Raw genomic sequence first — 26,561 nt, forward strand, 5'->3', positions numbered from 1 at the left:
TTTGTTGCAATCTCTTTGAATCACCAAAAAGATAATCTGATTCTAAAAAGTAAAAAAATAAAGAATAATTGCCCACTTTTACCACTTAGAAAAGAATGTGTCAGATATGCCAAAAAAAACCCCTTAATTAAATTATTCACCTGTTTTTATTTACAGGTAATAGCACTAGAGGATTGCCTGGAATTTTAGTATATCACAACTGGCATGTTTGTTTCTTCCCACAAGCTAATATGCTTGTGTAAGCTCGGAAACATGGTCACCCCTTTACACTGTGGTATAAAACATTTAATTTCTGTGCTCATGCAGATAGTTATATCCAATCATTCCTTTTTTTTTTTCCGGAATGGCCTTATGTGTTTCTCGCCAATGTGTTGCCTCTTAAGCAAACAGCTTTTAAAAAACAAAACAGGTAAGAATGACTCACACCCTTAAATTGAAGACAGGAAGGAAAATTTTGCACCCAATATGCTACATTTAATGACATGGAAATACTGTGGTTTTATCTATGCATCTCTAAAGTAGCAGAAAAAGGAGAAAAGAAAACACAGTTCTGCCCACATAGCTGGGGAGGATCTGATCCTTTGGCTTTCTGAATGACCTTTTCAGCTGTGTAATGGAATTTGAAATGGAGTCTCTGAATATATGGAAAAATCAGTATATCAAGTTTTAGTATAACAAAATTAAGAGTGCAGAAAGGCGTAATGACAAGTTTTGAATGTAAAACTATGGTATTTTGTTTTAGAGTTTATTTTTGCCAAAAAATGCAAAGGTAAAGAAAATGTAATATATAAATATGAAGTTAAAGAATAGGGCTGTAAGAAGGAACATACAACACTACGGATATTATGAGGTAACAAGCTGCTTTTTAAGGCTAGAATTCATATCTGCAGGGATATTGTACATTACAATGCATAAGATCAAAGTGGGAAAGCAAGAGGCATCTGGGTTTTGTGCTGAAAGTACGATTCTTATATACATTTATACAAAGAAAACAGAATCTAAACAAGAGGTAGGCTTCTATGTTTTATGTTATGTTTTTTTTCTTTCTTTTAAGTTTATTTTTCATATATGTACTACACTCTATCTGACACGAGTGATTATTCCGCTTATGCAAAGAATGGTTTATGAAAAAGGTATGGCTTACAGTGCTGGAACTTGTCAAAAGAAGGCATAGTAGAAAAAAGAAAATGGTGCCTACCCTTAACTGCAGATCCAACACCAGGAAACATATGAAAGCAGTCTCATTTTCCAAAGAAACAGAATGGCCACTGACACCAACTGAATGCAAGCCTGCTTGGTGCTCAGTACTTTTGAAAAGGTAGGTTGTTTAAATATAAATATGGGTATAGAAGCCTAATTTTAGGCACTTTTTTAATATCTTGACCAAGGATAAAAGGCAGCACTGTTTCAGAATGTCTTGCTTTGATAGCCCTCAAAAAAGGTAGGAGGTCTGGCTAGGTAAGATGAGTGAAGCTCTCATTATGTTTAATCTTTCTGCTTTCTTAACATAATGAAGAACTACCAGGTATTATATTGAAAGTGCTTTTTTCTCTGGAATACTTGATTTTCTATTGTTGTTCTGTTATTGTATTGAAAAAGTGAATGAAGTACCTATTTATTCTGTGCTTTCACAATAATTTAAAAGAGAACGCAGAGACAGCAGTAAGTTTGTATTTTATGTGAGAATCTAGAAGTCAAAGATGTTTTACAAGGCCTCTAGCTTCTGAAAAGAAAGAGGTGGTATAGAGGACACTCAGTATCTTTCAGGTCAATGTCCTGCTGGTCAGCAGGTCACAGAACAGCAATTAAGTTGCCTTCAATTTCATTTTTATGAAAAGACCTAGGGAAGATACCAAATGAAACTAAAGGACTTGGGAAGAAAACTGGGGCATTTATTAAAATAAAATAACGCATATCTGTAGAAAACAGAAAAAAAACTATTAGTTTTGTTAGCTTTCTCCTTCCAACATTTCCTGAATACAATCACTGTGAAATCAGATAATCACCTCTTTCGTTACACCTTATTGTTTGACAGGATGTGTTAAGCTGGTGTCCCTAATGACTACAGTAATACCTGCTGGTAAGGGCATGTGAACATCTGAATGTAGCCAACAAGCTACTCATGACTCGTTTCTTCTCTGCAGATCAATATGAGAATCTTATGGATCAATTCATTTCCTTTAGTGGAGCAAAAACCAGCATGCTTCACAACAAAAGGCAGCTATAACAAGCAGCTGTGATACTTACATATAATTCCTCACAAAGGAATGAACAAAGGCGCGCCTTTAAAAAATATGTCGGTCTTCATTATTTTAAAGTATAAAATTCATACTCACATCATTTTCTCTGTCCAATTCTCTATGGGAAAGTATGACCCAATCTGCTAGAATATTTATGTGTTTGGTAAAAAGCACTGAGCTTTCGCTTTCCAGCCAAAAGGTCTTCAGAAGAACTGTCTGTGGCATGACTTGCTGATGCTGTGAATTGGTCCCATCAACCAAACTGTAAAAAAAGAAAGTGAAAAAACCTAAATCTTTATGCCACTTTGATTACTATAGTTACCAGACAGAAACCTTGTCTTCTGTCAAAACACACACAGGTTTGGCAATTTTTAAGTATGGAAAGATCAGACACAATTTCTGATGAATAATAAGTAAAATAATGATGACTATTACAGTCAGACTGAAGGAATTCTAATATTGTGTTAATATTACATAAAGTAAAGGCTGCCTTTATGTATGGGGTTTGCATGGCAAGGGCTTGGTAGTGGCGGGGCTACAGGGGTGGCTTCTGTGAGAAGCTCCTGGAAGCTTCCCCATGTCCCGCAGAGCCAACGCCAGCTGGCGCCAAGATGGACCCACCGCTGGCCAAGGCCCAGCCCATCAGCCACGGTGGCAGCGCCTCTGGGTAACGGGTCTGAGAAGGGGGAAAACTGAGCAGCAGCAGCAGGCGCAGAGAGGAGTGAGAAGAGGCGAGAGAAACCCCTGTGCAGACACCAGGGGCACGGAGGAAGGAGGGGGAGGAGGTGCGGCAGGCGCCCCAGCAGAGACTCCCCTGCAGCCCGTGGGGAAGACCACGGTGAGGCAGCTGTGCCCTGCACCCAGGGAGGCCCACGCCGGAGCAGGGGATGTGCCCAAGGAGGCTGTGACCCCGTGGGAAGCCCGCGCTGGAGCAGGGTCCTGGCAGGAGCTGTGGCCCCACAGAGGACCCACACTGGAGTTCATGGAGCTGCAGCCCGTGGGAAGGACTCACGGGGGAGAAGTTGGTGCAGAACTGTCTGCTGTGGGAGGGAGCCCACGCTGGAGCAGGGGAGGAGTGTGAGGAGTCCTCCCCTGAGGAGGAAGGAGCAGCAGAGGCAACGGGTGAGGAACTGACCACAACCCCCATCCCCATCCCCCTGCGTGCTGGGGCAGAGCAGGGAGAGGAATCGGGAGCAAAGCTGAGCCCGGGAAGAAGGGAGGGGTGGGGGGAGGCATTTTAAAACTTGGGTTTATTTCTCATTACCCTACTCTGATTTGATTGGTGGTAAATTAAACTCATTTCCCCAAGTCGAGTCTGGTTTGCCTGTGATGGTAATTGGTGAGTGATCCCTCCCTGTCCTTATCTCGACCCACGAGCCTTTCGTTGTCTTTTCTCTCCCCTGTCCAGCGGAGGAGGGGACTGATAGAGCAGCTTTGGTGGGACCTGCTGTCCAGCCAGGGTCAACCCACCACACTTAACTATATAAAGGCAGAGCAAAACCAAGACTTTTTTTATACTTCATAAACTAAGGAAAGATAGTTGTCTCCCTAGCAAAAGACAGGTTAATTGCTTTTAAAAACAAAATCAGTATGTTCAAAATGCTGTTTGTCCACCTTAAAGAATGGATACTGAAGCATTGCAAAGCTAAAAATACAGCTTTATGAGTAAAATGAGCTTACTGAAACTTGTCGAGTAGTGAAATATTAGGCTGAGAAAAGTTGAGACCTTAAAACACAATTAGAAAAAAAGGTATACAAAGTAAAATAAACAAACTCAGAATTGAGAAATATAAAAGGAAATGCTAAACTGCCATCTCTGTAAAACGGTATCTTATTAGGGACATACAACAATCAGGATACAACCTGCTGTAGATAGAGAAATGTGTGTGAAACTGTAAAGAAGTAATAAGAAAGTATTATTCTATAAAACCCACCTTTTTGTCAGAAACTGTACTTCAGCTTTTACTAAATCAAAGAAAAACTTCAATAATGTTTTGTGAGCTATCCTCTGTTCATCTCCTTTCCCTGAAACTGGGACTTCATGACAAATGGCTTTGCAATAAAGGCAAGACCTGAAAAATAAACACCGAAAAATCCATTTGTATGACAGAAATCATAGTCTGATCTATTGGCAAAAAAGTCAGCTTTGACTTTTGACAGTTTTGACAAGGAAATACCTTGCTCTCCAGAAATATTCATCATTTAAAAGCCTAACTTTCTGGGTTTAAAGCTGTATTTTCAAAAAAAACTTAACACATTTGTGACTGGGGCTTTGTTTCTAATATTTTGTATTATAGTGTAAACTAAACAACTGTATTTAATTTTTCTGTCTCTACTTGAGGTACTGTACAGTTACTGAATTTAACAGAACTTCTTTAAAATCCTTTAATTACAAGATGGTCTTGTAATATTTTATAGACATTGCAACATCCTACATACCTTAGTTCAGGTAACGTTCACACAGTACTTGACAGGACTACAGTTGTGATCAAGACTAATGATTGTCTAACGTGATGGAGATAATTTTGAAGTAAAGTGTGAACACATTTCTTTGGCTAGAACTTTTGAGTACTGGAAACACCAGGTATACAACTGCTGGGCAGTCACATTCTGCCATTTAGTAGGAACTAAAAGATAAAATACTCTATCTAAAAGATAAAGTACCTTCCATTCCATGCGACGTGTTCCTTATAAAAACTATTAAATGTCCAATTACAGTGATTCAAGTACAGTGATGCAGTGCCCTTCAAGACTATAGACATGCTACAATCATACACATTCATATATGTGTGATCACAGTTGTATCAAATTACTTAAATGTTAGTTAAGATTTTATGACAGCCATAAGAAGAGGTACAGTTTCTCTTCCAAATGAACAGAAGAACTAATTTCTATTGATATAAATTACAAAAAATGAGTTCTCAAGCTAAAGCACAGACTAACTACCCAAACAGTTCCAATGTACTGAGTCTTGTATTTGTAGATGTACAGGATATAATCAGACTTCCTGAACAAGATGATAAAGTTTATGACTAAAATCAAAACACAACATGTTTGGTAAGACAAGACTGGAATTTGTTTTGTTACTGCAGATATATACGTGTCTGTGTGTGTATATACATACACACCAGCACAGCAGTAATACATAGATTATTATAAATTGTGGAAAGCTTAAAAAATAAAGTAAATAAATTTTTAAAAAGGAAGGAGGACAAGAAAATGTACGTTTTTTTCCTTTCAAAAACCCCTCTGCCTGTGAGCTAACTTACTGAAACATAAAGTGAACGGTCCAAATTTCAATTACAATTCTAGACCTTCACATACACTTGACTTGTTCTGGTGAAAATGTAACTTTAATACAATAGAATTCCAACCCCCATCCTTGAGTTTGAAGTAACACAACAAGTATTGCATCCAACATCTCATCATACTTTCTTACCTTATAAGCACCTGTATGAAGGACCATGTGCCTTCCTTACAGACAGGACACTGAAGAAGATCCAAATAATACTTCAACATAGACGGGGACTTCCAAGGAGGATCATGGTGGAGAATAAGGTACAAAATGTGATGAAGTTTAGCATAAAATACTGCACTGGTCTGTCCCTGTAATAAAATGAGAAAATAATATTGGCTCCATACTGGCCAAAGATCCATAATGACTAAGAGTTTATGTATTTTCTTTATTTCTTATAATCCCAAGTGACCAAATTTAATCAGTGAAGTAACATGCAATTTAATGCATAACTGCAAGCAGCAAAATTCAGAGTTTACAAAAAAAAAAAGGAAGGAAATAAAGAGAGCTTACTCTAGTGTGATATTCCAGCTGAATGCACCACTGCTTAGAACAAACCCTCCTCTCAACTGAGCTCTCTACCTGTGGCCTACTAGGTTAAAAAACAAAGTCATACAAGCACTGTTCTAAGAGCAACAAAAAAGAATTCTTGGCCAATTCTTCCACAAAATTTAGAGCATTACACTCATACGGCTTGTAAAGAAATAATAATTTTTAAAAAAGCTTAAGTATTAAATTCTTCCCTTTATAACACAAACACATGAATTCAAAGTGAAGGGTGAATACATCACTCAAAAACACTAAGTGCAATGTCAGAAGCAAAGATTGTAATACTTCAATTTCTTGCTTTAACATTTATAATACTTCGGCCTTACTTCAGCCTTCTATCTCTCACCGATAGAGCATATTCTAGAAGAGAATGAAGCAGTCCCACGGGAGGTGTAGCATACTTCTGAGCAGCAGCAAGTTCTGTGATTACATCAGGAAATAAACACCCTTCCACTAATCCTTCAAGTATATACCATGTGTTTCTGGACCGGCCAGTACGTTTAACCTAGGAATGAGATATCTTTGTAAGTAAAAGAACAGCTTAATAAAAAAATCCCTACAAGACCTATCAGGAAATCTCTAAATAAAATGTCGGTAATATAATAAAACAGGGAGAAGATTATAGATTAAACCAGAAATATCACTTATTGCCTGATCCAATAAGCTGCTGTCATCTAGAAAGGCCTTCACTCTCACTAAACTGGGCTTTCACTGAAAAGATAGCAGGTTTCAGAATGTGCTTCTCTTCTCAGATCTGAATACATCTACCCTTTTAAAAAACAAATTACAGTTCACACACTCAATAACTTGTCTATAATTTATTCTGGAAAGGTACGCAAAGGAGTGTTAATATTTCCAAAAGCTCAGAGTACATCCCACAATACATGGCTGGAGCAGTAAGATAATTAGTACCACTGAACAGCTAAAGAAATTAGAGGAAAATGTAAAATCATGAAATACATCATTTATGAGTACACATTATAAAACCATAAACCATGTAACTGTTTTATCTCCCTAGTTCTCCTATTCCCATATAGCATGTCAGAGCAGCAGCTAATGCTACAGATAGCACAGGTATCGATCCCAGTGGATTTCAAAGCTCTGAAGATCTTCTTAATGGCACAGGGCTTCCTTCTTATTCTCTGCCACTCACGACAGCAAAACACTTAACTCTGCAAGCTTTCAGAGGACCCAGAAGGATCTAATGGCTTTCATGAAATGCTGTATCTGCCCTGCAATTTCCCTGTTATTGTCTGTACTCTCAGCTTTCCAAACCTTTATTTCCACAGATTAATGATACGAAAGAGGAGGTATTGAAGATCTCAGCTACACTGCTATTTACATCTTTCCTCTAGCCCAGGTTCAAGCCAAAGGTAAGATGCACAAACCAGTTACCACCATATTGCTGACTGAAGCACAGGTAACTTCTGTTTTGAAATCCAGCTATTTTGTTTGATCACACAGCCTGAGGCTCTAGTAAATTCAAAGAAACTGGGATAGGGAGTCACAACTGAAAGAGGCAGAGTCGGTAAGATCACGGATTGGACTGCTGAGAATTAAACAGTTACATAAATTTATTGTTGCTTTAGTCCCTGACAAGAGGCCTTTATGGCCTCTGCCAAAAAACATGGCTCCTAATGTACATTAGATAAAGATACTCAAGACATCCTATCATTTGTTTTAAAATTGGTTTAAAATTTAGATTAACATAGACTTTGAGGCCAGTCGTGGTTTTGAGGTCTATGGAGTGCACTGCTATTAGTGAGACAGTTTCCAAAAATGTTTCGGTAATAAAAAAAAAAACATTAGCAGCTCAGGTCAAACCTGAAAAAGCTTCTGAAAGACGTTATAGTTAATCACAGCCGAAGTCTCAGTGAATGAGCTCTACCTCAGCATTAGATATTTAGTTTCTCTGCAAATGTTTCACTTCTCGGATTCCTAATGTGTGCCGTTGTTACATTAGCAATAAATAAAGCGGCTCATCTAGACAATTTTCTTTTAATCAAGTCTTTGTGCATCTGGCGTTTGCAACTCACATTTATTTCAATTTTCTCATTCATATATGCACTATTAAAATCTTCACATTATTTCCTTCGGAAATAATGGTTGCATTCATACTTTTGTAATGTTAATTATATGCAAACAGCACATCTAAAGAGCAATCATAAACTGTTTAATGGCAGTCAAAGAACAACTTTGCTGTCGCCTGGATTTAAGATGTGTGAAGATGACTGAGTACATTGTGAATGTACAAGCATGTTACTACCCGCCCTCATCTGGTGATCCTACCAGCATCCATCTTTTTATACTGTAATTGAAACTTGTACCTCTTGAAAATTCTGGTACTAGGAGAAACAGCAACATTGACACATTATTAGGAAATACACTGAAACAAAGCTGCTTTGGGAGAGTGTGAGGCCTTTTGCATTACATCCAAGATAAGGCGGAACTGGAGAACTGGTTTTCAGCTGATTTCTAAAGGGTAAGGAAGAATGATATAAACTGAGCTGACAAACTTTTTTCAGTACCAGGAGATATCTATTCTAGGGCCTTAACATTCAGGAAGCTGTACAAAGCTGCACTGGCCTGCATTCTGGCTGATGAGGAGCTAGCAGTTTCTTGTGAAGCACTGCTGGTACAATCATTGAAACTTTGAGCAGAAACAAACAAAAACGCAAGGTCTACAAACAATGTGTTGTGTTTTATATAGTGTAAAGTGGAAGAGAAGCTGACAAAAGAGAAGTAAATATCTTAGAGGAGATGATAGATAACAGAACACTTAGCTGAGTTAAGCCTTGCTAGCAGAAGCAAACTGAGATGACTGAATATAGTATGTATTATCTGTTAATTTAGTTTGTAGGTTTTCTTTTACTTCAATAGCATTATTGGAAATGTTTATTGGAGCTATTTTTAAAAAGTCATAAATACACTGCCTATGAAGTCCCATATCAGATGCTAGCAATGGATATTACACAAAGCAATAAAACACAGTGGCAGGTCATGCATAAGTATTAGAGTTAGGCTTAAAATTTCCAAACAAAAAATTATATTAACAGTACAGAATAACCACTTCAGTTTACATGTGTTAAGAAAACTGCAGGTTTTTTCCCATAAATTCAATAAACTAAACATTAACATTAAATTTCAATGCAAATCTGTTCAGTAACAGAAATGCACGCAGCATTTTTCCCATTAGTGGTAGTGTTGGACGATGACAAAGGTATTTTAGTGCTCATGTTTTAAAAATATTTTTCTGCTCCCTTCCTTGTTGTGTCAACAGAAAGAAATCAGATAAAAAGAGATTTCTGTGAAGCCTGAAGCTCATTTTGTCAGACTGGGACTTCATTGATATATCAAGTAACTATTTATGTAGTACGGCTCGTGAAGATAACAAATCTTCCGTTACTGAGAAATACAGGAAGCTAATGGATATTCTTTAAGTGTTTCCCATTTTAACTTTTAAATAACACAAGTTACCATATAAAGTACAGTAGCTCAGAGTTACTATGTATAATGCCTTTTAAGTACTAAGAGGTAATGTTTCAACATTATTTAACGATTTATTTTTAGTATTACAGATAGAAAAGGGAAAATTTTGAAAGTATTTATTTACTTCAGATATCACAAAGGCTTAATAAAAACCACTACTGACCTGTACCTGATTTATGGTATACATTTGGCTTAATGGAAAGAAAAATGAGAAATTAACTAAACAGTACAAAAAAAGCAATTAAGTCAAAATAATTATGGAAACAGGACTGGAAAACATAATGTATTGTACTTGCAATCTGTGCCTCAGTAGACTCCCAAACCCGCATGATTATGTCTAAAGCTTATGCTGTAAGAACAACTGTTTCTTTCCACAGTGAGACAACCTTTAGCTAAAGTCTGTCCCTACCAGCAAAACCAGGTGAGCACTGCAAACATTGTGTATACTTTATTGCTACTGCATAAATACAGTGCTTCAATAGTTTAAGATGCTCTAAATCACATCAGGGTATCTTTGCTTCTTCTCTTCTAACATTAACAGGTAAAGTTCTCTTTACCAGCAGGATTAAAGAGTTTCTTTGTAATAAAGGGGACAGTACTGAAAGCATTGTAAGAACGAACAAAATTCAGCAATATCCCAATGATGCTCTATAACTCTCAATAATTTATTAGAGTTCTAGATAACAAATATTTTAAAATGTTTCTTCAATAGCTAATTTCACTATGAAAGAACGTTTGCCTAACTTCATCATCAAATTCCATATATGCAACATACCCTCTTTGTGAGAATCCTTACCTCTGGATTGCATTTGTTCAGCTCGTCTTTTTGAGCAAACCTGTGCTTAATAGCCTGTAAAACAGGATAAAGTTAACCTGCACACTGGATACCGATAAACATATTAAATAAATACTGTCTAAAACCCCCCAAATGGGTTAAACACAGTTCAAGCAAAACATTCAACACAGAAATCTATTGATATTTATCTTTTTAATATTTGGATGGCAAAATTATGAAATAGAGGATTAGTGACCTAAAAGGAAAACAGTATGGCCAAATGTTCTCTCCATTTTTCCTGGTATTCTCTGCTTCTTGTTTATGTGGCTGCTATGTAAGTACAGTTTTACTAGATTTTGTCCACTTAGCCACATTAAAAAATATTAAGTGTTTTCAGTTTTTCTATGGCAAAATGCAAACTCTGGATTCCTCTTGCAAGTTACCTGTAATGTGAAGATACAGCGGTAGGTGCAAAAACGTATTACTATTATTGCTAGATTTAGTTATGGCCTAGTGTTACAATCTTACTAACACGAGTTACCAGAAAAGTCTTTTAGGAGAGATTGTCTTTAGGATTATGATTACTCCATCTGCATATAACTAGGTAATAGTTTGAGGGAAAGATAACCTGATATTAAGTGCACTTGTTGTGTGTAGCATACATGAAAAGTCAACAACACATTTATTTTTTAAAGGTCTGGAGGGTAAAGTCTTGATAAATAGTCACTGATAGAAGATGTAGCATTTAAAGTGTACAGACGTGTCTTCTATTAATCATTTGTTTAAACATTGTGTACATTGAGGACTTAAAAATTCTAATTCTTTTGTTACTAAGAACTTATATTAATACACACAGAGGACCTGATTTTGCAGTTATGAAATCATACAGTGATTCATGTAAGCAAGCTCCTACAAAAATGCTTACACACCATCATCTGCATCACTGTAACTGACGGAGATAATATATCCTAACTCAAAATAGTCAGGTTTTTTAGATATATTTTTTTTTAATTACTAACGTATCAGGATTAGATATGTGACAACACTAAAACAAAGGAGTGTGTTTAGCTCTATTTTTTAGTTAAAATAAAGAACATTCATATCAATCAAAAAATACTTGCTCTAGGATATGGTTAGTTTTAAAAATGTGTTAGTGTAGTTCACCTAGATAACAGGAAAGTCATAGAAAGATTGTAATCCAAAGACATTTTGTGGAACAGTATTAGCTACTATTTATCTCATATATTATACCAAGATTTCAAGTACTCCACCATGTCTTCCACACACTCATGCCTACCAATTACCACTAATAAATGATATTTTAACTAATAGTAGATGTAGTAAATATGGGATCATTAAACACTGCAGGTTAAAAAGCATTATTACTGCCTCAAAAGATGTTAAAATATCTACTTTATTTGCTCAGTACTATAAAGAAAGATAAATTTAACAATACACATTTTACGCTAAGAAAGCATTAACCGATTGTTACTTACCGCAGTAAAATACATATGTTTTATAAGAGCATTCTTCATTTCAGCAAGCTGCATGTTAGACATGGTTGGGTCTGTTTCTTGTGCAGGCAGGGAAGGATTCATTTGGATATCTTCGGTATTTTGTATCTCCTCCTGTGCAGAGCAAAAAAATACCACTTTTCCTAGTTCTAAAGCTAACGCTCTTAAACCAGCTTTTACGTGCTAAGTCTTTCTATACATTCTGTTGTAAACCTCGAGTGCATGTGCACGCTTATGTAATTGTTCAAGGGTCTACACGATGTGCCAGATCAACAGCGGGTGGTTTGGAAACAAACCACTGACGTTGTAAGAAACTATAGCATAGGAATTATCAGTGCAAGCTTCCCCGTAATTATTCTTCCTAACTGACTTTAACTCTGACCTAATCCCTGTGGCTGAAACAAGAGCTGTGTTTCCACAATGGATTCTCTCTTTGGACTTTTCAAAAACTAAAAACAAAGCCCACACCTTTTCAATTAGTCAAAAACGTAGTAAGATTTTTTTAAGACACTCTGTCATCAATTTGACTATGACCATGCATTCATTTTATAAAGGCCATTTCAGTGAAATCTTTTCAGTTCTTGGCTATAAGCCTGAACTAAACTAATAATTTAAAATTTAAAAGGTTTTTTTTAAAAATAATTTATTCTCTAAGTCCACCTATCGTCTCCAGCTATTTCTTCAGCACAGGGAATGAGGAAGTATTTCTCAAACTGGTTACCAACTCATTCTGAAAAGACTCGCAGCAAAGCCACAAGATAATTTTTGTTAGTAAAAAATAACTACAAAAAATAAAAGTTATTTCAGGATATGAGAACAACACATTTCTGTAAGAGTTTCAAAGTAAGCTTTTCATCAAAGATACAGAGACTAAGAATAAACCACCATCTTCGTTCTAGGCAGACACACATGTAACTACAAAACCAGCCTCTTCCTGCAGTGTGATGACATAAGAACATAGATACAGGTGAAGTGTTCCCCTTGGTCACAGTACTGACAGGAATTTTTTATTGGGAGCAGATGTGGAAGGCTTGGGGTAGCTTGCCATCTAATTCAAACACCTAAATCTGACGGGTGAATCAAGCATGGGAAATACGGGAAATAAGAGTAGGAAAAAAAACAGCAGTGATGCAATAATAAGATGCAAGCCACGAACAGTTTATACTTTTAAGTTTTCAAGATAAAATTTCAAACTCTACACATGTTTCATCCTGTCTGCAGATTTTCCCTTAAATGTATAATTCAAACCCAAAGTATTTGGCATGCACCTGACTATATTTCTAAACAAATCCTGAGTTTGTTGCACACTACAGAAGAGAGTTAAGCAATTTTGGTAACTTGAAAAGAGCTCTAAATAGGTTTTGATGAGCCAGGGGTAACTGAACTCTGATGCATTAACTAGTCCTCACTTCTCATGGCACTTTCTGAACGTTAGTTTCAACATGCTTATAAAAATAACTTATATTCATACAATTTATAGTACCATATTGGCAAAATTTTATGAATTCCAGCATGTATCCAACAAAGCATTTAAAGTGACTGTTTAAATTTGAGACTAGCTCCCTAAATTTATGCATGTGCTTTAATATCTTGAACCAATAAATTTGACACCTTGTAGGATCAAATCATTAATGACAGTCCCACAGAGTATTTTAACACTAGAGTTATGAGGTTGAGATTATAAGAACAGATACTGAAATATAAAGATGAAGTAAAGACGGTTCAGAAAAAAATCACAGCTAGAATAGTCTGAACATCACTGCAGTTCCACTGAAAAAAATAATACTGTTTTGCCGAATTCAGCATCTGGATGTATACGTGGGTGTCTAAGGGAGGAAGTGGAATCTTTATTTTTTGCTAGAAGTGGCAGTCAAATAACAGGACTACAAATTTACAAAGTTGGAACGTTCTAATGAATTATGTGCCAAGTACTTCTGGGAGGGAGAGAAAAGAGCATGTCCATAGGATTCTTTGATAAAGCCTAATACATCTAGACAAGTGCTGTGATTTGACTGCCTATGTTTTACTCTTCTCCTTTTAAGAGACTAGGAGTCTTGGCAGTTTTCCGAGTTCTTTAGATGCATTTAAATAGAAAGCTAATGCTCTCTTGGCCTCTGAGGTGAATTACTTTAATGAAATCTAAGAAAAAAACAAGATACGTGCAAGTTAATGGACTGGTTAAGATGGAAACTTGTTATCACACCTGGGAGGAATTCAGGGAGCATAGCAAGAAACACTGTATTCTCATAGAGATCAATAAAAGGTGAGGTAGCCATAAAAACTTGACACTCATCCTCTAATAAATGTAAATGTCTATCTTAGCTGAAAGGTGTAATAAGAGAACAGTTTTCCTGAACAAGTTTCATGAAGAGAATAAGCACTAGACTGAGATCCCATGTTGATGTGAGTTTTGTTCAGGGTGTAAACCTCAAGACCTTTCAACCCTCTCCTCACCCTTTTGTAAGAGCCTTACTGGTCATTAAAACAGGAAGAGCAAAGCACATGCTTTGGTCTCAAGAATCCAAAGGATTTTCATGTGAAGCAGTACTAGTAACACAGTTTTAGCTCCTACTTGCTTGCAAAGGTAGTATTTCAATTAGCAGTTGACTAAAATCATCCCACAGTCTGAGGAACTACCAGACTAAAAGAATATTCTGAGGCCTGTTGGTATCAAAGACATTCTTAACAAGTCCTTTTGCCGTGCCTAAAGGAGTCCTATTCTCATAGAGTTACTGGTTGCTTATAGAATTTTATCTACAAGTACGGAATGATCTTTCTACAGTAACGGAGAGTTAAACGTACACTCAGATAGCAGTTCATACAACTATTCTAGGAAATTTTATTCTTGCAGCACCAAGCTCAGTGCACTGACTGAAAAGGGAATACAGGTGACCAGCTTACATCGGATTCCTAGCACAGAAATAGTCTAAGTGAATTTCGTCTGCCTAGCGTACCATTCCCTTACAAAATTCACACTGTAACCACCAGTTCTTCCCAGCCATGAAGGACGGCCAGCAAACCGACTTTGAGTTAAGAATCTGAATTTTAACAAAACGATCTACAGATTATTTTACCATAGTCTATTTATGATGTTACAAAAATAAGGTAGAATTGAGGTCAGTTGACACAAGAAGTTATTACATTGATCCTGAAGCATAAATATACCATTACAACACTGCCAAACCCAGTAAAAAATGCATATATTCACATACATAGGTAGACAGATAAGATACGTACATACACATGTTCGAAATCCTTACCAAAATAAAGAGAATATAAATGAAAAATAATATTTTTTTTTCTTGGTATTTTGTGAATAACTGTTTAGCTGATGGTCACCTGCACTGGAACTTCCTTCTGAAGTCTAATTAATTGTTCCAGTAATAGCAGCACAAAGCAGGAGCCAAGGAAAAACATGAAGAGGAAGAAGAAATAATGTATGCTTCCTTGGTGTTATTTCTTCTGGTCTGAAACAAAACACCACTTTTGGAAAGACGATTTTTCTATTACGGAATCAGACTGGTTGAAGTTGGAAGAGATCTCTGAAGATCACCTGGTCCAAACCCCTAGCCCAAGAAGGGTCACTCGAGCCAGTTGCTCAGGACCATGCCCAGGTGGCTTTTGAACATCACCAAGGATGGTATCTCCACAGCCTCTTTGGGCAACGTCTTCCAGTGCTCCACCACCCTCACAGTAGAAAAGTGTTTCCTGACTTTCAGACAGAACCTTCTGTGCTTCAGTTTGAGCCCACAGCCTCTTGTCCTGTCACAGTGCACCACTGACAACAGCCTGGCTCTGTCGTCTTTGCACCCTCCCTTCACGTATTTATATAATTCATGAGCCTTCTCTTCTCTTGGATAAACAGTCCAACAGAAAGTTGTGTTACCTTTAATCAAATTACAAAACATTCAGGCCGATCATATTCCCCTCTATTATTAATTTACAGCAATCAGTAACCTTGACATCAATTGCTAACAATGACAATGCAAAACTAATCTTAGATGCTTTTTAATTTACTTACCTGAAAAAGATAATCTCCTAGATATTGCAAAGGGTAGCATCGAGCTTCAGAGCCACATTTTTTGTTTCGCGTAGGAAGAGTTTTATTATTGATGAATATATGAGTTATACCGCACCCTTCATTTCGAGAGGAACATATGGTTGCCTTTCCAGCTTGAAGAACTCTAAATAAACATATTTGGAAAGATGTATTTACTGCATTATATTAATACCGCCTAAAGCTACATTATCATTCACAAACTACAAGCATACAAATGCAATAGAATAAGGGTTCTAGATGCAGGGCACACCCAACCTTCATTAGAAAGATAAAAGGGCGCTTAACCGCCTTCAGAAAAGGAAAGAACCCACTTAACAAGGCATCTTTCTCTTCACAATTTAACACTATTAATTAAAATCAATGTACACCACCTACTTATCTGATAGAATGTTTTACCCATGCACTTTTTCAAAGATCAAATCTGGTGACAGCAGCTATAATTTACTGCATTATGTCCCCCACAATGATGATGGTCTTTCAGATAAGTTTTGCAATACATTAATTGTTTACCAAAAATGGAACACTGCTTTTCTGAACCGTAACATGATATTTTCATAATGCAAATACACTTTCTTACTTTATTTTGGAGTAATTTACAGCATTCGGTGCTGCCCAATATCATACACAGAAAGCAGATTTGTTTGTCTTTGGGACACCATTACACATAAGAGTTTCCCCAGGGGCAATTTCTGGAGTTGTACTGCTGCAACTATTCCTATCTTTTAGAAAAGACACCGGTGGAAGAAGTAAGGTCTCTTGACATGCTAGATATATGTTTTATTTTTTACAGACCAGGTAAAATTTTCCAAAATTTTTTACATTAAAAACAAAAATGATGCTGTTCTCAGACACCCATCCGACAGCTAGGCACCGAAGGAATGAAAAGCATAAAAGGGGGAAAAAGGCAGTGTTGTAAATACTAGATAAAAATCAATCTTTCCCCAAAGCCTTTATGACTGAAAACAATACCTGCTGGAGACAAAACACATCTCCCTTGCAGTGTTTTCTGACTGAGTAGAAGGATCCTGATGCTGGTGTATGGGAAACAGCCTGGAAGAAAAGATTCCTTCCACAAAGCTGCCTGTTCACCTGTACTGCTGATGCAGTTCCTGTTAAAGGTTATTTCTATCGCTAAAAGAGTTGTGCAAGACAGCATTTCCATAGGGTTATCATGAAGATCTGCATAAGCAGTTTTTATGGAAAAAGAAACAGCATTTTTCACAAGTGTAGCAGGATGAGCGCATCTTTCTGCAAGACAGCACATAGTAAACTCTTCCGCTCAGCCAAGAAAACAGCATACTTAGAATGTCTTCAGCTGGCAAAGTCAGAAGATGGTAACTTCAAGTTACACCTCACTGTCTTCACGAAGCGCAGACAGACAGGCAGGCATTCTGCGATGCAGCAGGCAGCCCTGTACCGTCACCAACCACACAAACTGCGCTCCCCTTCCTGCCTGTGCATCTGTGGCATGCCCAGACCGAGGGCTCCCCACTAACTGGGATTCAGCAGAGGAGGGTATGCCAGTATCTGCTCCTGCAACGAATGTAGAGCTCTAAACAGCACCAGGGGATGTTTGTTTCTACTGTATCAGAAGTAAACATCACTTAATATGCTCTGTTTGCAATTCAGAGCAGTATTTAATCCATGGAATCCAAATATGTAGGAAGAGTACCAGGAAAAAAAAACAACAACCAAACAGTCCCAGAATTCTTGCACTTCAGTTATTTTCCTCTTCTCTGCTTTTCCTTTACCCTTTCCCTTCTGAACTGTCTGTATTCACAACATATCAGAAACATCTACTAAAATACAAATGAGGTCTTCAGAACTGCAAGAAGTTGTGATGTGGCACAAAAACCCAATCAGGTCAGTCACAGCATGGCCCACATCTGTAAGACACAGTTGACAGCTGGCTCAGGTCACCCACCCAAGTGAAATAACATATCCTGTTCCAGCTACTATCTGAATGTAACACTCACACAAAATAAATGATTACTCATAGAAAACAGAAGCCTATGTAAGCCTCAAGAAGAAAGTTTCTGTAAGCAGTTTACTTAAGATGCAAACACAGGTGAATGCGTGTTATTTTTGACACTATACTAGAAGAAAGCAAGAAAAGCAGTGATGTTAAAGATACAAAGTAATTTTATTATAAAAAGTCTGGAAGCATACTGTTGAAAACAAGTCAGAATTTGAAGAGCTGGAGATTGTTATGGACCAAATTAACTGGTTTTTTGTTCTGGGGTTTTTCTTGTTATGGACCAAAATCGTGTTCAACCATACAATAAGTGTTCCATTGTTTAAGCTTTAAGACATATCCTCCTACCTTCTAATACACTCCATTCGTTTACCACCTTCCGTAACAGGGAGGACAACTTTCCATCTGTGGAAGGCCCCTGGAGCCCTAGAGCGTGTCAGTTCTTCGCGCCATCTTTTAGGTGCAGATTGCATTTGAGGTGAATAATCGGTGTCTTTTTCAATTTCATATCCCCATTCGTACGTTGTTTCATCAAGCCATCTGCCACTTTCGGCACTATTAATTATGTACTCCTTAGTTAGTATCCACTTTCCTAAAAAGCAAATGAACTGTCAACCACAAAAGATTTTTTTTGCACAGACAAATGGCAATCAACTGAAGATCTAATATAAAATTAACTTCAACCTTTCTTGTGCAAATAAAAGCTGGAATTATAAGTACCATTTTAAAAACTTCTTCCTACTACAAGAGTTCTCCTCTTCACACTTTAGAATCAGAGATCTCACAATGCCACTGAAAACGATCGTTTTGTTTTCTTTTAATGATGAAGTACCTTTTTACCCTTCCTAGATAAAATACTTATCCATCTCCTCAAAAATCTGCAAACGGAATTTTTCAGCTTCCCAGATTTTGTTCTTATGACTTTCACAGAACATTGCTTAACCCTTTATTTTTAATACCATTTGACACTTTCACAAATGTCCTAAAACACAGTAAAACAAAGAAATATTTTGCCACCAATGATTAAAAAAGAGGAACGAAGGTTTTAGCATGTAAGCGGTTTCTTTTATATATTCTTAATATTACTTGCACTGCGAGTGTAGCGAATACCAATATTAGGGGGATACAGTTTTAGACTTTTGTCTTTCCCCTTTCTTCTTTTCACATCCTTTTCTCTCATCCCTTGGCTCCACCTCCTCCGCCTCTCCCCTTTCATCTTCCGCATGTATGCTTTTGATACTGTATGTAATGATCTTCCCCTTTTTCTCTGTCTCTCTCTTCTTACAGGTTCGGGTCAAGAGCCGTGGTTAGTACCCTGCTCCCGTATTGAAACACTACTTACAGAAGATACTGTAAGAGAAATTGAGTCGAATTGTGTGAACCTAATTGGTTTCACAGAACAGCAGGGTTGACTGGCAAAATGTCTCAGTGCAGGAGCACAGATGGTACTTCTACATAACCTAGCATAGGTACCAGTAGACTTATGACTGGAAAAGGTATGCTGCGCACAACCTGTATGTTAAAATCACTTTCATTTCAAAGTTTCCATCTCAAAACTTCTGTCAGCTAGGAAGTCCATGAAGACTGGCATCCCTGTTAGCATTTCTCTTCACCTCTAGGGAGTTCTAAATGGGTTTAAACATGATCTTTTACACTTACTCGGGAAAAACTGCAGTAGGCGTGAACGCACTCTCTCTGCCACCAAGGGCAAGAGCAATGATTATGCAAAAATAGCACCTCTTCTGGGATTAAAAAGTACTAGATGGCATTGGGGAAGATTTGCAAGTATAGAAACATGACAGAGTTTTGCACTGCCATGTGGACGCTACATGTATCGTTTCCACTCAGTTCAAGAAAACATCTCCAGACGTTTTGAATTCTGAGAACTAAGGAAACATTAACTCAACAGTTTATAACAGTTAAAATGAAGTGCTATGCCACAAATCTATCTGCATTTTAATATTGCTTCCCTCAAGGAAACTTTTGGTCTATTTCCGTTTTGATTAGAGAGCGATCAGAATTTTACATTACTACAAGGAATCACCCTTATACATATACATATATATATACACACACACACACAAGTCCCTACACTCTAGCGGCGATAGATGACTGAAAATGCCTACTAATATGGTATGTAAGTACAAATATAAAATCAAGAAAATTAAATGTATCTTTAAATACAAATCTACATTCAGTTATTTCTGTTATCTCTTAAATTTAAGGTTATCCATCCTAAAAATTGCTTTAACACTTTGGTATAATTCAATATAAGGAAAATAAAGATCTCATTTAAGCAGATAATAGATCAGTACTGTGAAATCTCATAAGCCCACAAGATTTTCTAAACTCATCATAAAATCCTTCCAGGTAATGTCTATTAAAAAAAAAATCCTAAAATACAGAATTCTCATTCTGAAAGCATCTTAGCTGCTTATGTTGGGATTTCAGCACCAGGCCTCAGGTAACAAAAATAAGCAATGGGGAAGAGCAGGGGCTTGTATCAGAATGGCAAAAATCTGGAATTTTCTCTTGCTGCATAAACAGAAGCTTACAGTGACCTTTACCAGTGGATGTTGCATGTGAATTTCACGTCAAAAATCCATGCTGACCATGGTGTCCATACTCTCTCTGCTCCCTTTCCAAGTGATCCATTTTTAATCATCAATACCATTTGTGTATGACTTCATGATCTAACTAGTACAAAACAAAGCTTCCTGTTTGGGAATGGGTGCAGATTAAAAAAAGGAAGATGGCAGAAATATAATTTAGGAAAAAATCCAAACCAAAATGAAGTAAACCAGAACTTGAACATAATACTATGTTAAAAATCAAGGTTAATAGAACAAGAAGAATGAGGGTTCGTAAGCCAGTTCATTCACAAAATGAAACCTGGTAATTAGAAACCTTTCAAGGGTCCTTTGCAGTCCTATGTTATGATCCTATGACATTTGACAGCAAATCTTTCACTCACCTGCAGCACAAGCAGCTAAGAACTTTTCACTCTTGCACAGCTTTTTTGCTATAAGATGCGTAGTATAATTTCTGTATTTCTAATAAAACAAAAACAAAACAACCCATTTGTACCACCGGAAACAGTTTAACCTTCTTGGCTATTTATACACAACTACTGCACAGTTCTTTCTCGCACTTTTTAGTTATGCTCTACCCATCAGGTAGTGAACAATACCTTACTATCTAAAAAAACACAGTTCAGTTTGGACAGGTGCTGGATAAGTGCCTTCTTCTCTTGTTTTTTAAATCCAGTGAACTGGATCATCCGTCGCCGGCCGCCACTTGCCATCTGTTAAAGGAGAAACAAACGAAAAGGAGACGTTAACAGTCAAAATACAGGCCACGAAACGTTCCTTGCATGGCGTTACTAGTATTCCCCAACTGTTTTCGTTGAAAACAAAAAACAAACAAACAAACAAACAAAAACAAAAACAAAAAAAAAAAGAAAACACACCGCGAGGCAGCTGCGGCTGCCTGCCAGGGTTAGGACACCTGAAAGGCGGCAACGGGGTATCAGAGACGCTCAAACCCCGGCCTAAAACCGCCCGAGCCCCCGCCCCGGGGCCGCCCCCCCGCCGCTGCTGAAGCCGCTACCCCGCTGCCGGGACCCCCCTCCGCGCCCCGTGAGGGAAAAGCCGCCCACCCTGAGGCGAGGCCCCGCGGGAAGGGCCCTCGGAGGGGCGGCGGGCAGGCCGCCGGCCGCGGGCAGGAGCTGCGGGGAGCCGGTCCGCTCGCGCCCGCGTATACGTGCCATGGCGGCGGGCGGGCGGGCGAGCTGGGCGGGCGGGCCAGCGCTCGCCCCTGGGTCCGGCCCGCTCGGCGCGCTCGACTCCCGCCGCCTTCCCGCCTCCCCCCCGCCCCGCCCCCGGATGTGGCGGCGCGGCCGTTCCGGGCCGTTGTCACTGACGCTCCGCGGTCGCCGGGGCTGTCGGCGCGGAGCCCGGCCGGGTAAGTGTCCCCGGCGGGGCTGCCCTTCCCCTCCGCTCCCCTCTCCTCCCCGTGCGGCCGGGCCTCGGCGCCGAGGAGCGTCCCCCCCCTCTCCGGGGCTTCCCTGCGGCCGCCTCCGCCGCTCGGCCGGGCGTTGCGCAGCTCCGAGGCCGCCCGGAGGCCGAGGGGGATGGTGGACGCACAACCCTCCCCGCCCCGCTCCCCACCTCCCGGCGGCGGGAGGGCTGAGGCGGCCCCGGCTTCGCGCCTCAGCGAAGGGCGGGAAGGGGAAAGTCTTCCCTCAGGCCGAGAGGAGCCGGGCTCCCCCGAAATGGCGGGAGGCGGGGGGAAGGCCGGGGGCGTGTGGCGGATGAGGGAGCCGGGAAACACGTCGGCGCCGCCTCAGAGCCTCTGAAAATCACCGTTTCTGTTGCTCAGCAGAGTTAAAAAGAGTGGAAGGCGCTCTGGTAGGGGTGTGTGCTGGAAGACGGAAGAGACCTCGCTGAGTAGAGGAAGCTGACTGAGGAACCAGGTGGAGTTGGATGTGGGTGCAGGTTGGAGCGTCTCCCCTCTGGAACAGGCTGTCTGTGAGAGTCAGGAGAGTGGCCAGGGATTTCTGGTCCTCATTACCCTTTTCTCTGTATCTCAGAGAAACTTATAAAGTACCCTTGTGCCACATGAAGGCTGATCCTCAGGGAAGATGACCAGGCACTGCCGCAGCCAGATAATCAAGCCACATGCTGCGGTGAAGGGATTCCCGCCCTGCTGATCAAGTTCGTACTGACTCTTCGTTATGAAAGTCAGTGTTTGATTTGTTTTTAAAAATCGCAAAGCAACGTGAAAAGGTCAAAACCGTATTCAGATTGTACCTCAAGCACTCAATTTAGCGTTTAGAATTGTCGAAATGCCAAGATTGTGATTGTTTGTGAAACTTTTATTTTGGTCCCTTGTGTATTCGAGAGATGACTTTTGACTTGATTCCTGGTGTCATGTAATGCACTGAATCAATAGTGCACAAGAGATCTGTTAGTGCTTCATCATTAATAAAATTAGCTTTGTAGAACACTTTCTTTTTTATTCCTTTTTTATACACTTGGAGAGTAGAAGGCACACATCATGATTCAAGCAAAAGGCAGACGATTGAATTGCCTCCTTAGAGAACTGAATGCTACTCTCTCCCCTTCCATAAAATTCTTCTGTGATAGTGGACAAGTCACTCTTTACTCATTGAGGTAGTTGCTTCATATTTAAGTCCTGTAAACTGAGAGATGTACGGCAAAACTTTCACACGTGCTGCGTATTTTTCACTGCAGCTTAGATCAGTGGAAGCCATGCTTTGAACATGCCAGTGCTACAAAACACAGGTATTTGTGTGGGAAGAAAACCAAAACCACCTAGCTTCAGACATCTAAAACTTAACAGCACGTTGGACACTTGGCTTTAAATATGAGTTTCCCAAATATCAGAATAGAAAAATGGTTCTGCAGGGCCTTAGATGGGTCTTGTGTTGCTGTTAAAAAACATTCTGGGGCCCTTAATGCTTATTGAAGTTTTTCCCATCTTCTTTTTCCTTAGCATTGCCACTATATTTGTGCATGCAGGCATGAAGAAGTAACCATTAACACCCTCTTATTAGTTTTTGGTGTAAGTGGCACTGAAAAATCTTTAAACATCAACTTGAATATCCAGAGTTGAATGGCTGTGTTTATTGCTTGCATTTCCTGATTGACAATGAAGATTAGTTGCATTTCCTATTTTGTACCTGTTGCACCTTTACACCTTCGCTCTTGAGTTGTCCGCACTGTAAAGGTATTCATTTTAATTCTTGTAACTGAAGTGCAGAAAATAAAAAACCTGTGTTTGTTTTATAAATATAATCTAAAGTTTAGAGCACACTTAATCTATTGTCCCTTGAATATTTTTGTTATTTGATAGTCAAAATTTATTTTCTTTAAAAACTAGGAACACAGTTAATATAAATAAATAATTGCGGGTTTATTTACTCTGAAATAAATAATGTTTGGGCTAATATTTTTTTAAGGTTAACAATTTAATTCTTATTAGCTACTACTAACTACTAACCATTACTTAACTAATAGCAGTTTTATGCCACAGGGCTCTTAACAGGCTGGAGAAGTCTTCAGCATACAGTACCATAAATTTCAGCACATGATACTGTAAACTAGCTGCTAGTGAAAAGTTGCGTACTTACGTGATGACCATTTGTTACATTTGAGAGTTAAATATTTTCTAGGTTTTATTATTTTTTTTTATTGTCTCTGGCACATAAAATATGTGGAATCAAAGTGAACGAGACCTCAAACATTTCAGGCCTATTTCACTTTAAAATACATTGCTACTGAAGTGTAGCTTTAAGGAACTAAGAACACGTTTTACCTTCGTTTTAGCGATGTCTGATAAGTTTGGATTTCACTTATCCTCTCCCTCTATTATTTTTTCTTCTTTTCCATCCTTGTTGTGATCATATTACAGTAGCTCAATATCTCTTAATTCATTATGTTTTTTCTTATTTACAAGAGTTAATATTAGGTCTCATAGGTCTAGGGAGCAGTCTTTTTAACTGGTGTATTTTTCAATACCTCTGGATTTCTTTGTTCCTGTAATATTTGTCAAATATATGGTTCAGTTGCTCACTATTATCAACTGTATTTAAGCTGTTTGGGTTTTAGATGGATATCCACTTTCACACTTTCTCTTCTACAGTACATGTGACATCTTTGTTAAAATTTGGAAGTGATTTTCAGTGCTACAGAAACGGTATTTCACTTACAAAATTTCTAATTACATTTTACGGACTATCAAGAATGGCTGTACAGCTCCTATGCCCTCAGTTCTTTAAGAAGCCAAGATCAGAGGAATAAGTATTCCTTTTACTCTTTCACAAAAAGAGTTTACTTACAGTGTTTCAGGTGCCCATCTCTTTCAGACTTCTGTAACTGCTTCTTTCTTAATTTTATTCCCTAGAGAGATAAAGAGACATTTCTTTTTCATTCCACTGTTCTAGCTTTCTACCTTAACACTTCTTGTTTCCTTTGTGATCTACACATAATTCTATTACCAGCCTGTCTTTTGCCTTGAAATGTCAATTCGTACATTTTCCCATAGATACCTATTTTACTTCACATAATATGTGCAGTTTTCTTTCTCCAGGCCTCACTGGCGATGTGATTACTGTTGAACCTTGTCCTTAATTCTCACAGACTCTTTCTGCAAGCCTTCACCACTTTACCCTTAACTTTGCAGCTTAGGGTTTGTGGGGTTTTTTCCATGTTTTTTGTCCCTCACTAGCCTTTTGACTTCCTGTGTTGAAAATTATATGTAATTTCTTGCAGTAATTGTGATAGTGATACAACCATACATAAACACCTTTTCCACTGTGAAATATGATCTGACAGATTTTTTTTATCTAGTGGAAGATATTTTGTGTTACATGCCTAAAATATTTTCCATCATGCAAAGGCATTTGTCAGTTGACTGATTAACAATTTCGGAGGTTAAAAAAATCATTCGTTAGAGCTTTTTTTCTCCTGTTGCCTCAACATAACTTGTGTATACTTGTTTAAGCAGCATCCTTTGACAAAACAAAAATCACAATGCAATAGCCAAATTTTGGTCAAACATTTAGTAATCACAGCTTTGTAAAAAAACCCAGAAGCTACACTGGAAAGTTAGTCATAAAAACTAAAACAGTATGAAATGTCTCCACACTGCCTTCGTGTGGAGAAAAATCTAACTTTGTGCCCTGTTTTAAGTCCATTTTGTAAGTCTGTCTCTGGTACAAAGCACCGACTCTGGCTTTGTCAAAACAGTGAAGGTATTTAAATTTTCTTTTATAGTGGTAAGGGATTACAAGAATTAGAAATAATGTAAACATAATATAAATCCACAGAAGCTAGAATAGCTTCTTAATAATAATTGTTCTTCTGTAAACATACCTGTACTTTCTTTCATGAGCTGATGAACAGAGGAGTAGCAGAACAAGCACTGTGAAAATTGGTGTTTTTCTTTAAGCCTTACTGATTTTGTAAACTCTCAGTTATAACTTTGTAGTTATAAACATCTTTATGGTCTTTTCAGGAGGTATCATTTCTGTTTCTTTTGTGTAACCATTTTTCTGACAAAGAACAGTTCTTTTTCTGATTATTGTAAGCTCAGCCTATCTTCCTACCTCCTTGCATTCATCTGCCCTTCTGCCAACTCACGTTCCGTTCACCTGTGTCAGCGAATCAGTGTTGAGGGACAAGTGTGGAGAGCACACAACACCTTCAGTAACTCTGTTCAGTGGCTCTCCTATGAATGGTGCCAAGCTATTTACTTTGTGTGTATTCGCTCATTAGTGACTTAGTGAGCTGCACTTCATTAGTGCATTGTCAGGTGCTCATCACTTGGAATAACGGTTGGTTTGTTTGTTTGTTTCTTCTTTTAAAATATAGGTAGTGGAATGGTTTCCTTTTGCATTTAATACTTCCCTACCATGTAAAGTTCAAGTTTCTTGTCTTTGCCTGACATGACTTAGTCCCTGGCCACTTGGACCTTCTTTCTTAATCATATTACTGTTCTCCTGCCTTGACCTAAATCTGCTATACCTGCCTGGAATACTTAATTGACCTAATCCCCCCACTGACCTTCTAGTATTTTCTCCTACATGGGAGATCCATTCTGATGTGAGCAGCAAATTTTCCTTCATCAAAGTCTTTTCAC

At 38.4% G+C, this 26,561-nt stretch overlaps 2 protein-coding genes across 6 annotated transcripts in view; one reads left to right on the forward strand and one right to left on the reverse strand.

The window, feature by feature from the left end:
• SLF1 (SMC5/6 complex localization factor 1) overlaps window positions 1–21,745 on the reverse strand; it is a 37,785-nt gene extending 16,040 nt beyond the window's left edge. The window contains exons 1-11 of one of the 2 annotated variants that reach the window (XM_074813016.1): window positions 21,556–21,745; window positions 21,088–21,201; window positions 20,872–20,950; window positions 18,246–18,489; window positions 15,884–16,046; window positions 11,845–11,976; window positions 10,370–10,423; window positions 6,431–6,589; window positions 5,680–5,846; window positions 4,175–4,312; window positions 2,337–2,502 (exon numbers count right to left, since the gene is read on the reverse strand). In XM_074813016.1, the coding sequence (XP_074669117.1) occupies window positions 2,337–2,502; window positions 4,175–4,312; window positions 5,680–5,846; window positions 6,431–6,589; window positions 10,370–10,423; window positions 11,845–11,976; window positions 15,884–16,046; window positions 18,246–18,489; window positions 20,872–20,950; window positions 21,088–21,201; window positions 21,556–21,666 (1,527 nt within the window). In that variant the 5' untranslated portion in view covers window positions 21,667–21,745. Of the gene's footprint in view, window positions 1–2,336; window positions 2,503–4,174; window positions 4,313–5,679; window positions 5,847–6,430; window positions 6,590–10,369; window positions 10,424–11,844; window positions 11,977–15,883; window positions 16,047–18,245; window positions 18,490–20,871; window positions 20,951–21,087; window positions 21,202–21,555 lie in introns of those variants that run through there. The other variant, XM_074813017.1, reaches the window with a different exon arrangement.
• A 32-nt stretch (window positions 21,746–21,777) lies between these two features.
• Window positions 21,778–26,561, forward strand: part of KIAA0825 (KIAA0825 ortholog) — a 249,099-nt gene continuing 244,315 nt past the window's right edge. Inside the window, exons 1-2 of one of the 4 annotated variants that reach the window (XM_074812970.1) lie at window positions 21,780–21,860; window positions 22,281–22,371. The gene's annotated coding sequence lies outside the window, so the exon portion shown is untranslated. Of the gene's footprint in view, window positions 21,861–22,277; window positions 22,372–26,561 lie in introns of all 4 variants that reach the window. The other 3 variants (XM_074812969.1, XM_074812971.1, XM_074812972.1) reach the window with 3 other exon arrangements.

The sequence above is a fragment of the Strix aluco genome, chromosome Z (genome assembly GCF_031877795.1).
Source record: "Strix aluco isolate bStrAlu1 chromosome Z, bStrAlu1.hap1, whole genome shotgun sequence".
Classification (NCBI taxonomy): domain Eukaryota; kingdom Metazoa; phylum Chordata; class Aves; order Strigiformes; family Strigidae; genus Strix; species Strix aluco.